Below are 17,322 nucleotides of genomic sequence, written 5' to 3'. Positions count from 1 at the left end.
GTCACATTATTTTTTAAAAAATATAAAAAAGTAAATGATGCTGCCCATATTCTTTTGTTGTCTCAAGACGGACAGTCTGGACATTGCCTTGTATCCTTTGCTAAAGGAATACCTTGGTGTATCACTTTCGAGCCTCTTAGTTAATCTACACGAAAGCTTTAAAAGGGGTTTCTTTTTGGCATCAAGTGGGAAATACTGCTGCTCAGATGAATCTGCCTTTTATTGTCATTGGTTATTTTAATGATATAAAAGGTGGGATTTCGCCTCAGCAATTCAGCATGATCGTTAATTGACCGTTAACGAGGATTGAAGATTATTGGAGATTCATTCCTATACTTACAAATTCACTTGAAAAGGGCCTTTGTTTACGCAATGACCTTTTCTGAGGGTGTTGGCTTGCTCTGACCTTTTCAGAAAAGAGGTTGCTGGTCTTTTAGATTTGAAGCTGCTTGGCTTTGTCGATGATCAGAATGATCATTTCTTGAAGGAGAAAGGGAGGTAATGTGAGACAGAATTTAGAATACTTACAAGGAAACCTAGAACAGTTGAACAGAGAGTGTGTTTCAGAATGTTCATGGCAAGAACCAACGCCTGATCGCCAAAATGACTCCTTTGAGAATAAAGAAAGAGGAAATTAATTTGGTTTCAGAAAAGAATGTGGAAACCGAATATGGATTGGGAATAATGTTACGAGAAAGAGTTCACAGTGAAATAGTCATTGTACATATCACTTCTGGTCACCAACTAAATATATTGTCAAAAATACAAATTAATAAGTTCTTTACGGAGTATTATTTCTGGTCGCTTCTTGCTTGCTCACCTAGATCGTAATGAGAACTTATGGAGAATGAAGATGTTGTTTGGTCAAAGTTCGGTCCGTCATCTTCAGGATATATTGAAGGCTTTGGAGGCATTTCAAGACTTTCAATATCATCTACTTCCAGCATCTTTATTACTTTGTTCATTGAAGGGTGAGCAGCAGATTAAACTGAATGCATCATAACGCTACTATGAACATTTTCTTTGCCAAAACCTTTTCCTCTTCTGTCAAATCATCCATTTCTATATCTTTCTCTTCGTCAAATTGGTCATGAATCCATGATAGAAAATATACTTGGCTTGAATGCTCTACATGTGGATTCATGTTTCTTCTGCGGCTGGCCATTTCCATTAAGAGCATTTCAAAACTGTAAACATCAGCTTTATATGACACTTTCCCCCTAATATTCTTGTAGAATAATTCAGGAGCCATGTATCCTATTATTCCTCTTGCTAGAGTTAAAGTGGCAATACTATCATTGGTAAAATACAACCTTACTAGTCCAAAATCCAAAATTTTTTGATTCAGGTTGTCATCAAGAAGAATATTATGAGGCTTGATATCAAAATGTAATATTTGCATGTCATAGCCATGATGAAGGTAGGCTATGCCACAAGCCACTTCTAAAGATATCTCATATATTTTGCAATAACTTAAAAAGACACTTCCTTCTTTAGAATTTTATCCAAAGATCCATTAGACATTGATTCATAAATAAGAGCACGTTTAGTTCCTTCCACACAAAAACTAAAAAGACGTACCACATTGAAATGGTGTATCCTTCCGATAGTTGCCACTTCATTGATAAATTCCTGGCCAGTAGCCTTGGATTTGCCCAGCATTTTGATTGCAACTTCAGATCCACTCCTTAGCTTGCCTTTGTACACAGTGCCGAAGCCTCCTTCACCAATCTTATTGTTGAAACCCTTGGTCACTGACTTTAATTCCTTGTAGGAGTACCTTATTGGATGAAGGTTATAAAGTCGTATGAAATCTTCAATGCTTTCATAGCCTGATAAGTGTCTTCTCCGATATGTGTAAATTAACAAGATGAACAGAAATAATATACCAACTATAAATCTTAGAATAGTGCATCGCAAAACATATCTTCCTGTGATTTTTCCTAAGGCAAATGCAACTGGTGTTGAAATCAAATCGCCATCATGTTTACCCCAGAATCAAAGTAAATCGTCGAATACACATCCGCTGCAACTGCACGTGTATATATTGAAATCTTAGAATAATGGGTGGCAAAACATATGCTGTGACTTCTCCTAAGGCAAAGGCAGCTGGTATTGAAATGAAGTCGCCACCATCTTTTTCGCCAGACTCGGAGTCCATGATCGTCAAATAAACATCCTCTGAAACTGCACGTTTATATTTCCAAAAATTAAAGTTCGTAAAATTGGTTTGTCCCCAAAATGTGATTAACAAAAAAAAAAAGTCACTCAAAAGAAAATGTAAAAATTAGTCAAAACTTTCTGGTTGGAAACTTAATCGTGCAGACGCACCTGACATTTGTTTAAAGATCCAAAAGCGGCCTATTTTCACGGAGCACAATTCTTCTTCAGCTGTAGAGGTGCACCCCCTCAAGGACCCGAGTCCTTAGGTGCCTTGCACATTTAATTTTCTAACCAGGTTTTTTTTTTACCAATTTTCAAAGAGAATTATTTTGTCAAATCAAAATCGATAGATACATACACATATATATCAAACTCAAAGAAAGACACAATATTCATACGCGAGTTACAAACATATAGTATTGTCTCTGGTCCTAATTATAAGACCTCGTTTGTAGTTTAAAAATGAGATCTTATAATTAAGATTGGAAGCAGTACAATTTACATATTAGACATTGTGTGAAACATGGACTCACAAAATAATTTAAGGAAAGTCTTTTTTTTTTGGCAATAACTATGCAGAATTTATTATTTATGATTAAAATACGATAACTAACATAATTTAATTTTTCATAATTATATGTAATATAACACACGGGCACATATATTCAGCCTACTCAACTTATGAATATATAGTTATAATGCATTTAATATCAAGACCAGGTAAACTTTTTTCTTTGGTCAAAGAACTATACAAGAATTCACAAGTGTTTTTTTTTTTTTTAAAGAAAAACTTTAAGAACAGGTATGGTTATAATGCATTTATTTTCACAATATAACACTGAATTGAGGTAAAAAAACACACTAAAAAAACACACGCGCATATTAGAAAATAAGGCTTGGCTATCATGTATTCTCCTTAATTTGTTTATAAATAAATGATATCATGTGTTTTTTGTAAGCAGGTTTGGAGGAAGTATAATACATAATTATCAATTTACCTATAAAAATTATATAAATCTTATATGTTTTAATAAAAAAATAAACAAGAATATATGATAGTTGAGGAAGTTACGCTCATGAAGAACCTTAGAAGATGGCAAACCTGCAGGAAACAATTCACAATGTCAACGGTGAGACTAGGGGAAGGACATGTACGGAAATACCGCACGGCCACCCCCAACCATGGAGGGAGATTATCACGTCATGCTTTCTTATAGTCATGAAATATTATAGTAGTTTTATATTTTGTTAACAATTTTTTTAAAGATAAATTAAAACTGCGCAATTTGAACTATTTTCTCTAAAAAAATCATTACAAAAAAATAAAAATTGCATGATTTCGTGATTATGCTACACATTACCAAATTTTATTTTATTTTATCTAGAAATTAATTATCAAAAATTAGAAAGAATGGGCATTACAAGAAGCGTCAGGTAAGTAGTATTGAAAATCAAACTTACCAATTAACCAGTTGAGACAATGGTTCAAGGTGAGTAATATAAATCAAAGTCAATTTAAGGTTAAATCGGTCATTTAAAACAATATAATTTAATCAAGGGTTAAGGGGTAAATTTACACTGAAAGTTTTTACTAAGAAGGGCTGGGCACATGAAAGTTTTTTTTTTTTAATGCAAATTTACTTCTAAAGTTTAAAATCGTAGTAATTTTGTCCATTATTGTTAGAAAACTATTGTTAACCGTTAAAATGGTGACATTCATTGTTAATATTTTTAAGGTCAGGGACAAAACTGTGATTTGTAACTTTCATGGTAATTTTGTATCTAAAAATAACTTTTAAGTGCCCAGCATTTCTAAGTAAAAACTTTCAAGGTTACACCTTAACTTATTTAGTTAAAATATATAAAAATATTTATATATAACTTTGAAAAATGTAATATTTAAATAAAAGGCATTAATTCACAAATAAATGGAGTATTCATATATAAATCTTGCATAGTCCACCAAAAGAGTTAGCAAAACACAAATGTGATGGACTATTCTTTTTGTTTAAAAAAAAAAAAGACTCAAAACAATGCTGTTTTAAGCTTAATCATGAAAGGAAAAAAAAATAAAGAAAATCCAACACGGTCAATCAATTCAAAACTCTTAATCAGACTTGTTAGAAAATTGGTTAATTTACTAGTTTACTAGTCTGGCCTACCAAATCGGGTTGGGTTTTCATCTCCAAACCTACGACAATACATCTTACTCTTGGAAAATTCACTCTACTTTAGGGATATCCAAGGTGTGACTCATTATAAAATCACTTGGACTAATAAGGCACCTAGATATTAGATGTTAAAGCTTACAACGACAGGTGCTGTTTCCATTGGTTTAAAATAAGTGTTTTTGCATTTTACAACATAAAATTCCTCACATATTTATTTTGTAAAACGCAAAATCATTCGTTCAGGTCTAATCTAAACGGGCACGATGGACCTAAAAGTATGTTAAAACATTAACATTATATAGACCAAAATAAGTCCTAGCTATTATTTTAATTTCATAACTTACTTGTATAAATTAAAATAAAAAAATAAGTAAAAGAGTAAAGTGGATTATATAATATGAGTTCGAGACATTACCTGCAAGAATGCCAGAGAGAAATGCTGCAAAGGGAATTTTGCAGAAGGCAAATGCGAAAGAAAGTGATGCTCTTCGCTATTGTTATCAAAGTACTAAAAATCAGAACAGTTACTAAATCGGTTAAAATAATATGTTAAGAGTCAATGAGTCCGAACCCTGACGATTATATTATCTGGCTAAGACTATTCTAGCTTAACCACAGGTCTTGTGTTTGAGACGTGCGAATACAGCATCTTAGGGGCCAGGGGCACACCAACCTTGATGGTTCCTGTCATGCCTCGATCCGGATTAGTCTGGTGCCGTTGATGTGCCTTAAAGGTGGCCTACCCCAGGACACCGGATGCGAAAGCAAAAAAAAAAAAAAAAAAGAGTTAGTGAGTCAGACCGGAGTTAATGCAAGGAGTCAAACCAGTGAGAAATAAAAACAATAAAAAATAATTTAAATTTTTATTCAGAACTAAATGTCAATTTAGTACTTTGAATCACTAATAAAATAATCACATATTTAGAATTTCTTTTCAACTTTTTCGCAATTTCTTTGACAAATTAAAATCATAATATCATACTACTAAAATCATTAAATATTCATCCCATCAAAATATCAAAATAGATATATGATAACAAAATATTTCTTGCTATAGTCATTCAATCACTAAGTCTTAATTATGAACAACTTAAAAAAATCATCAAAATAGTTTTTTTATTGAAAAAAAAGAAAGCAAACCTAGTTAACCCATCAACCTGGTCAGATTATTACCTCAAGTTGATCCAAGTCATGTTAGGTCAATTCAACCTCAGTTTCTATCCTTAACTTGACTGGTTACTAAGCCAGTTCACTGATTTTTGGATTGAACTGGCCAGTCCGGTCCGAGTTTTAATACCATGATCATTACAATTCAGATAAAATGAATATTGTCTTGTATACAATCAGTCAACGTCTTGAGTTTTTAGATGCTTTTGGATAATAAATTTTGCAATAAGAATTTTTCAGCATTTTTTCCATATAAATGTGTGTATTATTCTTAAGAAAACATTAGAACCCAAGAAGTGCTTACATAAGAAAAAAGCATGTTCAAATAATTTTTGAAAAATAAGTGAAAATAAAAAAATAGTAAAGATTAATTATAGTTATAAAGTATAACACGAGGGGGGAAGTTAAAAAAAAACAAAAGAAAATAATCTAGAAATATGATAATAAATCCTACTCTGATTATAATTATAAAGCATAACACGAGGTGGAAAAGTTTAAAAAAAACAAACAAACAAAAGAATCTATAAATATGAAAATAAATCCTACTCCCTCTAGTTTCATATGTAAGGAAGATTGTGAAAAAATTGGTTAAAGACATGTGAAGTTCTTACTTTTGTCCCATAATAAAAATTATTTTCCAATGATATCCCCTTATCTAATTCCCACCTTACATACATATGACAAATAAAGTGGTGCTTCATAAAAAAAAAATTTGATTAGAACGTTATAATTAATGCTTCCCTCCCTCCTGATTATAAAGACTTGTAATATGTTTTTTAATATAACATTTTTTGCTTGAAATAACAATTTTTTCCATTTATCATCATTAACAAACTATAAACTTCTACTTTATTAAATAAGCTACTTTTAACTATTTTTTTTAATTTCCTTAAAGTTGTTAATAAGTATTGCCCCTGATTTATAATATAAGAGTTAGTTGAATATTGTATTTAGTCCTCAATATAAAACCTTCAACTACTTTGTCTCCTAAATTATAATATTTTTTTCAAAATATTCTTATTGATCGTACATGGTATGGATCGTCAATCTGATCTCTAAGTTGCTCCATCTTTATTTCAAAAAACCATGAAAAAAAATATTTGAGCCCATCCTTGACAGTGCTTTGGTCTATGTAGATAATATTCTTTTGTTTTCTGAAGATAAGGATCCTCACAAAAAACTATTGGCCCAATTTGCTGATATTGTGCACTAATATGGCATTATGCTTTCTTCCAAAAAAAGGTCTTATAGCCCAAGCCCAAATTGAATTTCTTGGAGCAATATTTCATAATGATGTTTTATCAACCTCATCTGCATATTGCATAGAATTACTCAATTTTCCAGACGACAACTTGTTGGCAAAGCAAATTCAACAATTCTTGGGCATAATTAATTATGTTTATGACTTTATTCCTGATGTAACCAGACACACAAGCCACTTGTCTAAGCTTTTGAAAAAGAATCCTATCCCTTAGGGAAAAGATCAAACTACCGCAGTCAAAAAGCTTAAGGAGATAATGCAACATCCTCTGCCACTACAAACTGATGCTACTGATTATTATTGGAGTGCAGTCCTTCTTGAAGAAGTTAATGGCAAAAGACATTACTGTGGATATGTAAACGAACAATTCAAAGAATTAGAAAAGCACTATCACGCCACCTCCAAGAAAATTCTAGCTATAAAAAGAGGAAATTGAAAAATTCAATTTTCATCTTAGTCCTTTCAACTTTATTTTTAAAATGGATAATACTTCATTTCCCTCCATGCTTGAAACAAAAAAGAAGACACTTCTAGATGCACAGCTGCTTAGGTGGAAAGACTGGTCCTCTGCTATAAATTCATAGTTAAGCACATCAAGGGACGCCACAACACACTTGCTGATTATCTCTCCAGACCCCCTATAGTTCAATTTCTCACACCCAGAAAATCCCTCAGCATTCTTAGTCCCGTGAATCCTTCACCACTCTACACATATCAACCATATTTGAATCCCATCCAAGGATGCCTTATGGAGTCAAATCCACCATCTTTCCTCTAGTGTCACGACCTGAAACACCCACTGATGTTATCAACCTCACCACATAAACTTTGTTCTATTAGCTCCACCTGTTGTTTGTTCACACTAGAATCTAGCCTTATCCTTAACACTTTGACCTGGACACTCCTTACCTCACCATCCCTATTATCAAATGTTCAATTCCAGAAGAGCTATTATGGTACCTTTGGGCTCTTTCAGCCATCCATACCTATACCATAGCCTTCCCAGCCTCACCCATTTACCATTATCTTTGTGATTCTAGGAACCAAAATTCCCATCTTGTTGCCTTTTTCCAAATGTTTGCTCATCTACCCTAATGGAAAGAAAAACTCTACAATCTTCTCAATGAGCATAATATTTGGACCACACCACCACCAAAACAACATTTTTCAGGCACTATGAAAGAGACACTAATGGAAGTGTCTACAAAGATAACTACCTGAATTTTTGGAACACCTTTGTTTTTTAGCCTAAATATAAGACTAAAATAATGAAGAAATTGGGATAAACTTTAATTGCACTAAATGAACCAAACACTAGTGAAGACTCTACGAGTCTCCCTCTTGGAGTTTTTCCTCCCAATTCTCCACAGCAGTCTGCTACAAGTTCATCAACAACTCCCACATTGCAATAATTCTAAAGAAATTTTATCCTACAAGCCATCACTCCTCCAATCCTCGTAGGAGAATCCCAAGATCCTTATCAACAAGAGTCACAGCCCTTCCAGCTCACTCAACTGGAAGGTCTCCAAATTCCTCACCCAAAATTACTGCCTGAACAAGTTCTAGAGGAAGAATACAAAACTGATGAAGAATGCAAAAGTGACTGCTCAGAATGCATCGATTATGTTGAGGATTACATTGATCTCACTAATGAGGAATATAGGCTCTTCAAGGATTAGCCTTATCTGTTTGGAATCTACTTTATTTCCTACTTTATGTATGAGTGTGATGTGTGTTGCCTTTTGCTTTATCAGCTTTAATTTTGCTTTTGTCAGGAATCTTTACTTTTATAAAGTAGGGTTGCATCATTGAGTCTGTAATAATTCAGGTTTGTCGTCTAGTCAATCCAAGAGTCTATATAAGGACACCTCTAGTTTTTTAAAGGGGCATCAAGCATTGTAATATTGAGTGTTGAATGAAAGTATGTTTTCCATAACATCTCTCTAAACTCTTTCTCTTTCTGAAAATGTGTTCTATCTGATCTAAAGATTTAAGAATGCTCTACACTTACCTCTTTTAAGATCCTGTGTATCAAAAAGAATCCAACCATGACCTCGCGAGATGATCTCTTTTGATTGAAGAGTCTTCAATCCAGAGTTTTACAGGTTGAGGTCCTAATGATATCTCTGTGAGGCTTGGAGTGCTGTTTGTTAAAACCTTGACATGGTAAGACCTGTAAATCTCTAAACTGAGTCTAAAAGATTTAATGATACTCACGCTTTGTGAATATCAGCGTAGGATAATATTCCATCTAGTAACAATGACTCCCAGTTGCCAGTAATGCATACGACAATGGCCACCAATTTCACAGAAAGGGATATGCTAATACGAAAAACTTGCAAATAACACCTAATTGTGAATTAGCACATATCAATTTTAAAATATAACAAATCATCTCTTAAACTTCATCTGCCTTCCTGAATTGGGTTAGCTATATATCATCTGCTGAACATTTAGGGTTTGTTTGGGATAGTATTCAAAAATATTTACAAGTATATTTCACGTAAGCCAAGATAAAATTTTTTTCACATGTTTACCTTATATTTTATAAATTACGATTAAAAAGGTATTTATAAACTATGCTAAACAGGCCCTTAAAAGGACCCTTATTTTAATGTTTGATTTTGGCCATTAACTCCCATTAAAATTGCTTTAAAGTTAATAGTTTTTACTGTGTCCAAATTTTTATTTTTTTATTATATACTATTTCATTTGAAAACAACACTTTGAATTTATCAGGTAATTGTAAGCATTTTTTTAAATACTTTAAAACTATATTAAATATTTATTTGACCACATCCTCTTTTTAAATAAAAAAGTATAAAATATTTAAAAGTGTGTGCCACATTCTATTTTTAAATGAAATGGCATAAAATTATAAAAAAGAAAAAGAAAAATTTTGACATTGTAGAGCTGCTAATTTATTTTAACGGTAAAAGAATTGATCATCAAAATATAAAATATTAAGGGCTTTAAATTTTTAGGTACTGTTTGGTATGAAAGAAATAGAGGGGAGGAGAGGGGAAGAAAAATTTTAAAAAACTCTATTTTAAAAATTACAGAAGTGGGGTTTTCCTCCCTTCCCTCCATTTTTCTCATACCAAATGGACCCTCAGATTACGAAGATGATGCAGCTAACTCAAAATGCAGCAAGTTTTATGTATTTTAATTAACCTAAACTCTAATGACAAAATTAAACATTCAGAAAAAAGTAGTTTTTGCAGCTTCCCTCCATCGATTTGTCATTTGTGGATCTATCCATGAGTGTGGGCCTGAGAAACTAACACCTCACGGTACATGTGTTTTGGGCTGGTGTTATGCCCCAAACTCTTCTTAGATTTTTTTTTTTGACAAGAAACTCTAGTATTGACTGTTTTAAAGACCTTTTCTTTCTCTCTCAAATATACTGTCACCACGAGTAAAAAAACAATAAATAAATAAATTTAAAAAAAAAAAAAAAGAGGTTGGGTCTAACACAAATCATTAGTTCCTCGCAACGAGTTGAACTAATGTTTGAATTTTTATTGGAGGAGGTACTCATATTTAGTACCTGATAATACTTCAAATAAAATTACATCCAATATAAAAATGTAAAAATACCTACGTGGAGGGGGGGGGGAAAACAGCCGGCGTTGGGGAGGAATTTTCCACGAGAACTAAGGAAAGCATGTTGCAAATTGATTTTGTGATGGATTGTTCCGTCGCCGCCAAGAACATGACAAAATTTACTGTTAATAACATGGGTTGACAACTTACTGTGCCTATGTTAAGGGACTGAATTAAAAAGAGAATATGAGTGTAGACACCAATTCAAGGGACGTGACCTTGTGCTGAAAAGCAACTACATAAGCAGGGCGAGTCGGTGACAATATTTCTCGGGCAATTCAACACAATGATTATTTAAAATTTTGAAACACATGAATTATTAGCTTTGCTCATCAATTTGTATTTTATATAACATTATCATTGCCTTATTTTGGGTTTTGCTTTAATACTCTTTTGATTCTAAATATAATATAAAAAAGTCTTATATTTAAGACTGGAAGAGTATAATCATATCATTATATTCACAAGTATCTCTTTCAAGCTCATATATATAACCTCATCACGTGATATATAGTTGAAAAAATAATCATTAATCTAAATCTCTTAGTGTTTAGCACATATTCATTTCCAAGTTACTGTTATTATAAATTGATTGGTTCTATATATTTGAAATGGTGATCAGGATTTATATCGTTCATTCTGAGCTTTAACGTTATACTGTGTATGATTTCCTAATGGACAGTTTCTTTTAATTTCCTTCTTTTCGACTCTTAATTGTCCAATTGATTTCTGTAGCATAACATAAATGGAATAAAACACCAAATAAAACTTAATGGTCCAATTGACTCCCTTTTCTAATGTAAAACTTCAGCTAAAGTTTCACTGAATTTAACATAATACGACATGAATCATCACATCATTATCAGACACGAAACTAAAATGCTAAACAATTAGCAAAACACAGTTCAGGGCACTAACCAAGCAGTGTTGTTATCAACTACAGATTGCTTAGTTGAAGACATTACTAGCGTCGACTTTCCTTTTCAATTGCGAACTGTTGGTTCTATGAGAACGTAAAGAGATAGTGGATGTTATTAGGTCAGAGTCAAGTGTATCATCCAATACAACGGTCTCACTGGGATATAGAGAAGGTCTTGGTGGCATTTCAAGACTTTGGAGTCCATCTACTTCTAACATTTCTATTACCTTATTCATTGGAGGGCAATCTGCAGGCTTTAATTGTATACACCATAATGCCACTATAAACATCTTCTTTCCTAAATTCTTTTCCTCTTCTGTCAAATCTTTCATTTCTATATCCTTTTCTTCATCAAATTGGTCGTAAATCCACAAAGGAAAGTAAAGTTGGCTTGAATGTTCAACATGTGGATTCAAATTTCTTCTTCGACCAGCCATTTCCATCAAAAGCATCCCAAAACTATAAATATCAGCCTTGTAAGACACTCCCCTAATATTCTTGTAGAATAATTCAGGAGCCATATATCCTATTGTTCCTCTTGCTGCAGTCAAAGTGACAATACTATTATCCATAGAATACAATCTTGCTAGTCCAAAATCTGAAATTTTTGGAGTGAAGTTGTCATCAAGTAGGATGTTGTGAGGCTTGATATCAAAATGTAATATTTGCATGTCACACCCATGAAGGTAGGCAATTCCACGTGCCACTCCCAAAGATATGTCATATATTTTGTGATAACTTAAGAAGCCGCTTGCTTCTTTGGAAAAAATATATTTATCCAAATAGCCATTGGACATGAATTCATATATAAGAGCAGGCTTTGTTCCTTCAACACAAAATCCAACAACGTGTACCACATTAAAATGGTGTATCCTCCCAATAGTTGCCACTTCATTGACAAATTCCTGGCCATTGGCTTTGGTATTACCCAACATTTTGACAGCAACGTTAGTCCCACTCTTAAGCTTGCCTTTGTATACGGTTCCAAAGCCTCCTTGACCTAACTTGTATTTGAATCCTTCAGTAATTGTCTTCAAATCCTTGTAGGAGTACCTTAATGGAAGGAGGTTGTGAAGTCTTATGAAATCTTCAATGTTTTCATGCATTGACAAGTGTCTTCTGCGGAACGTATAAATCAACAACGCACTTAGGAATATGATCCCAAATAAAAATCTGGCTGTGTTGAATGGCAAAACAAATCTTCCAGTGGCTGTTCCTAATGGCCTTGCAATATTTGATCTGCTAAAGTGGCTATCAAGACTGTATATCTCTGGATACACCTTCCCCACTACTTTTAATAGACCTGCGCATGAGTATTCCCATACAGGCCATATAGAACTGGTCAGTTGGATCAATAAAACTGGAGGTACGTAGAAGGAAAATAATCATCCGGTTTTAAATATAAAACTCATTTTATAGTGTAGTTCTTATATTTAGGACTAGAGGAGTAAATTTAAATTAATCTTTAGTCCCACAATGAATTCAAAACATAATAAATACTCCCAGAACATTAATCTGTGAAGTTGTTAGGAAACTACAGGGATAAAAAAACGAATGATGAGTTAAGACTTGTCTAAATAATAAGGTGGAGGAGATAATAGAGCCGTACCTTGGTAAATACCGTAGATATTGTCTGTAAGAAAAAGATCAAACAAACAGCCAATCATCGTGGGACATGCATTTCTTGCAAAAAGGGTGAGCATAATAAAACAACACAACTACCGTAAAAATTGATGAACCATTTTTTCCCCTTCCTTGACTCTCAAATATAAGTGATTCTTAATTATTCACACATATAATAAAAATAGTTAGAAGTATTAAAGTTGACATAAAATTTTAATTAATATTTTCGCTGGTTTACATTATAAGCTTTAAAATAACTAATTCGTGAATAATAAATAATTAATTAAAATTAGTTAGAACAATAAACAGGATTTCATATGAGGCACGAAACTTAACTACACTAGTTTTATAAATTTGGGAGATCCAAGGATTTCTACTTAAAATACCAAATTAATTAAATGACCACAATATGCGTTTTCATATGCATTCTATAAATCTTTGAAAGTACAAGACTTTTTTGGCCAAAAAATATGATAAATTTTTTCCAATGCAAAATAAAACAAGATGGGGAGAAACTAAAATAAAATTGATTTATTGAATGCTAATACCACTTATGTCACTGAATAAAATAAGAAATAGTATATCCGGTGATTTTTCTGTATACTAAATATAAAATATAAAATGACTTTTCAAGAGACGTACTCATCCCATTTTTGTCATAAAAATATTTTAAAAAATAATTTTTCAATCAAATGCTACAAATTTATTTTGTATATATATCCTCGCACTCACAGATTAATACCACATATCTACATTTTATCAAAAAGGGAAAATAGTTAAGATAAAATGCATTACAAACTTGAAATAAAAAAATCCTTTATCCTCTATATTTTTAAAATTAAAATTTGTAAAAATAATTTGTAAACGGAGAAAATGGGAATATAGCGCATCTTTTAATTTTGATAATTAACGTGCATGTATTAAGAGACTTGATAACTTAAGTAGATGACGGGTGTCTGTTTAACACAAGAATCAATTAATAATAAAATAGAATAAAAAAAGAATCAATTAATAATAAAACGGAATAAAATTTCTTAATCCTTTTCACCAAAAACGCCGTGTAATGTTACCTTCAGCTAGTATGCGCACCTTTGACAGCCCTGCATCACCCAACAATAAAACTCGATTTTAACTCAAAATTCGGTGATTACAGTCAGGTCAAAAAAGTACTAATTTAATCTTTAATGTAAGACCTAATTAACTAATTTAAGTAGATTAAAAATTTTAGTTGATTTAATTAATATGATATGTTTTTTCTAAAATACTTTAAACATCTTTCTTAATTCCGTTCTTCCATCTCCTATCTAATTATTGTTAAGAGAACATTAATAGGGTTAATTTGAAAAAAATAATACAAATATAAAATAAGTCTTACATTTAAGATTAACACTAATTGTCTAATTAGATCCTACATTAAAGATAGGAGAAAAACCATGTAAATATAAATTCATTAAAAGTTAATTAACTTAGGTTTATTTTGAACAATTAATTCTTGCTAGCAAGTTGTTTAATCTTATTTCAGTTGAGGGTAAAGCATCGGTTAAGTAAATTATGTTGCACGTTCTTCACCCCAAAAACAAAAAAATTATGTTGCACGTTGGCAAAAAAAGAAAAGAAGTAAATTATGTTGCAAGAAAATATTTTTTTTCTAATTATCTAATATATATATAGTTGGATATTTTTTATTTTACAAAAAAATTTAAAAAACAAAATTAAATTATTATTGGTTTTTATCAATTTTTATCTTTAATCTCTATAATTTTAAATTATTGGTTTTGGTTCCTATAATCTCCTTGGAACTTGAACTTGTCTGAATTTAAATATAAAGATCAAAACTAAAACTTGTAAAAAGTACCAAAGTGACTGTATGTTAATCTCATATCAAATCTTTATAACTCTACATGGATAAAACCAATAATTTGAAATTATAAGATCAAAATTAAAATTTGATCAAATTATAAGAACTAATATAAGATCATTTTAACCAAATTATACCATTCAAAAAAACAGTTTAAATTAGTTAAAAGCAATAAATATGTAACGATTGAACTTTTTCTTATTTAATAAATGACAAATAAAAGAGGAGAAAAATACTTTTAATGAGATAAATGATAAAAAAAAAATGTAGTATGAGAAAAGGATGAAGAGAGATAATAAAAAATTAATTAGAGGCAAAATTAACAAAATCACATTTAATATTCAAACAATCTTGAAGAAAATTTTATAAAAGGATTAAACTAATTCAGAATTTGGATCTTATCAAAAAAAGGGCCGGAGTATAATTTATAAATTTAGAGCTAAATTTTTATGTTTGCAAATTTTTGAATGAATTAAATTTTTTTTGTTGGCATCTTACTATTAGTTGGAGGATGTTTCGAGAGCTAACAGTCATCTGCCAAATGAATCATTTTTGCGAATGAAGAAGCATATCATGCATTAGGGATTTGCATTGATAAGCACCCAATGCTCATCTAATCTGGACAGTCCATATTTAATTTTATTTTTATTTTTATTTTTTAAATAATTATTTTAATAAGTATAGGATAAAAAATAAAAATAAGCTCTTAACTATTATTTTTTAAAAATATAATTTTTTGTTTTAAAATAATTATTTAAAAATATTAAATCTAGACCGTCCAAATTAGATCTCGAGGGCCCAGATTGCTCATTAGGTGATGAGCACCAAATGTAGACCCATGTATTAGGTTCGGTCTTTGATATAAAATCTTATTTGATTTTGATTTTTATTTTTAATATGAGATTCCAATTCACTTGTCTCTTATATTTATTTATTTATTTATTTATTTATTTCTAAGATAGTTATTCTAATAATAATAGTTCTAACCAATACACTTAATTAGTAAGGATATTTTAGAAAAAATAATACTTATTTATTATAAATAACTAACTTAATTTATTTTTTTAATCTATTTAAATTAATCAACTAGTTCTTATGTTTAAAAACATGAGATAGTATGGTACTATGGCCAAGTAAATTAAAGATTACAGGATGCAATAATCAGATACTTACGGCAACTGGAAGATAATCCGAGAGGGGAAGAACATTCCTCATCACTAGGCGGGCATCGCAGATCTTGAGTTTCATAGATGAAATAGCAGGCGGCGTTTTGTTGACATACAAGGTCACAACCTTGTGGCCACCATGAAAGTTCAAATCCAGAGGAAAGCAGTGTGTGAATATCAGCGTAGGATTTGACTCCACCAGGCACCACTGACTCCCGATCTGCGGCAATGAGGGTCACCGATTTCAGACGACAGTGACGTTTAAACTGGTGAGCTAGCAAGTTTCCAACCACAGCATAAAGATGGCCTCCTTCTTTCACGCAATGGGCCGCATCCACATACGCTCCGTCCTCCCTCACTGCATCGCTGCATTTCATGTACCCCACCTGATCGCATAATACAGATTCTGTTTTGTTGCCGTGTACAACATAAGCTCTGTAGGGATTTCTGCTATTTCCATTATCGAAATCAAATAGGGATAAGGAATAGAAAGGAAGGGAAGAGCAGTTTCCTTTCTGAATGTCAGCATCTACGAGTCGGATTGTGAAGTTTTTGTAGTTTATTCCCAGAACTCTGTATGTTCCATTAGACACATGAATCAGAGGGACGTCGTTTTCACAGGTCAGCTCGTAGTCGGGGTGGCCGCAGTCGAGGGGGTCATACCGTAGTCGGAATTGTGAAATTGCCGCAACGAGAAGTACAGAATTCGTAGTCAAGTTCAGAACTCAGAACTCCGTTCCTTAGAAGCGGAGAAAGCCACAACACTAGGCACCAACACAATAACCCTTTCTCTATTCCCATCGCTGAGTTAGTTGCTTGCGAATGCTTAGCCTTTTATTCTCAATTCGATCCCATGCTTCTTGTTTATATCACTCAACTTCCTTTTTCTTCTTCTTCTTGTTTTTTTTGGGCTCACCTATTTTTAAATGATGTATTTAGTATAACTTTACCATTTTTGAAGTTATTTTATTTCAGAAAAGATATGCTACTATAATTTAAATGTAAAACACAAATTCTGTTTCATTAATTTTATCAATTAGAAGATCATATAAAAACATGTCGGTTCCCATGTGTGGTAAGGCATTTCGCATTTAAGTCGGCGGGAGATGTTGAAAATCCTTCGCTGCTCACTCCTTTTATCGGCGTTCCCTTCATCATCTCAACACTACTTACTCATATAGATAGATAGGAATCTCAATCCAAGTTTCACATTACAATGTTTTGGTGGGGCAGATTTTTGTTGCTGGTGATACTTCTGAAACAAGGGAAAGGTGAGAACCAGCAGGTATCTCATCATCAAACTCTTCATCCATTTGGTCTTTATTATAATGACTCCGCATTAATGGTTGAGTTTCCTTCTATTCCTGCTCTTGAAGGAGTCAGTCTCC

General features: G+C 32.1%; 1 protein-coding gene across 1 annotated transcript; it reads right to left on the bottom strand.

Moving 5' to 3' along the window:
- Positions 1-781: 781 nt before the first annotated feature.
- Positions 782-17,247, bottom strand: LOC114731221 (uncharacterized). Its single transcript, XM_028918359.1, has 3 exons — positions 17,214-17,247; positions 16,225-16,658; positions 782-820 (listed from the first exon to the last, which is right to left on the bottom strand). The coding sequence occupies exons 1-3, from the start codon at positions 17,245-17,247 to the stop codon at positions 782-784; spliced, it is 507 nt and encodes a 168-aa protein (XP_028774192.1).
- Between the last annotated feature and the right edge of the window lie 75 nt (positions 17,248-17,322).

This window comes from Neltuma alba, unplaced genomic scaffold (genome assembly GCF_004799145.2).
Source record: "Neltuma alba isolate B1F8T4 unplaced genomic scaffold, ASM479914v2 tig00012808_pilon, whole genome shotgun sequence".
Classification (NCBI taxonomy): domain Eukaryota; kingdom Viridiplantae; phylum Streptophyta; class Magnoliopsida; order Fabales; family Fabaceae; genus Neltuma; species Neltuma alba.
This window is presented reverse-complemented; position numbering and strand designations above follow the sequence as displayed.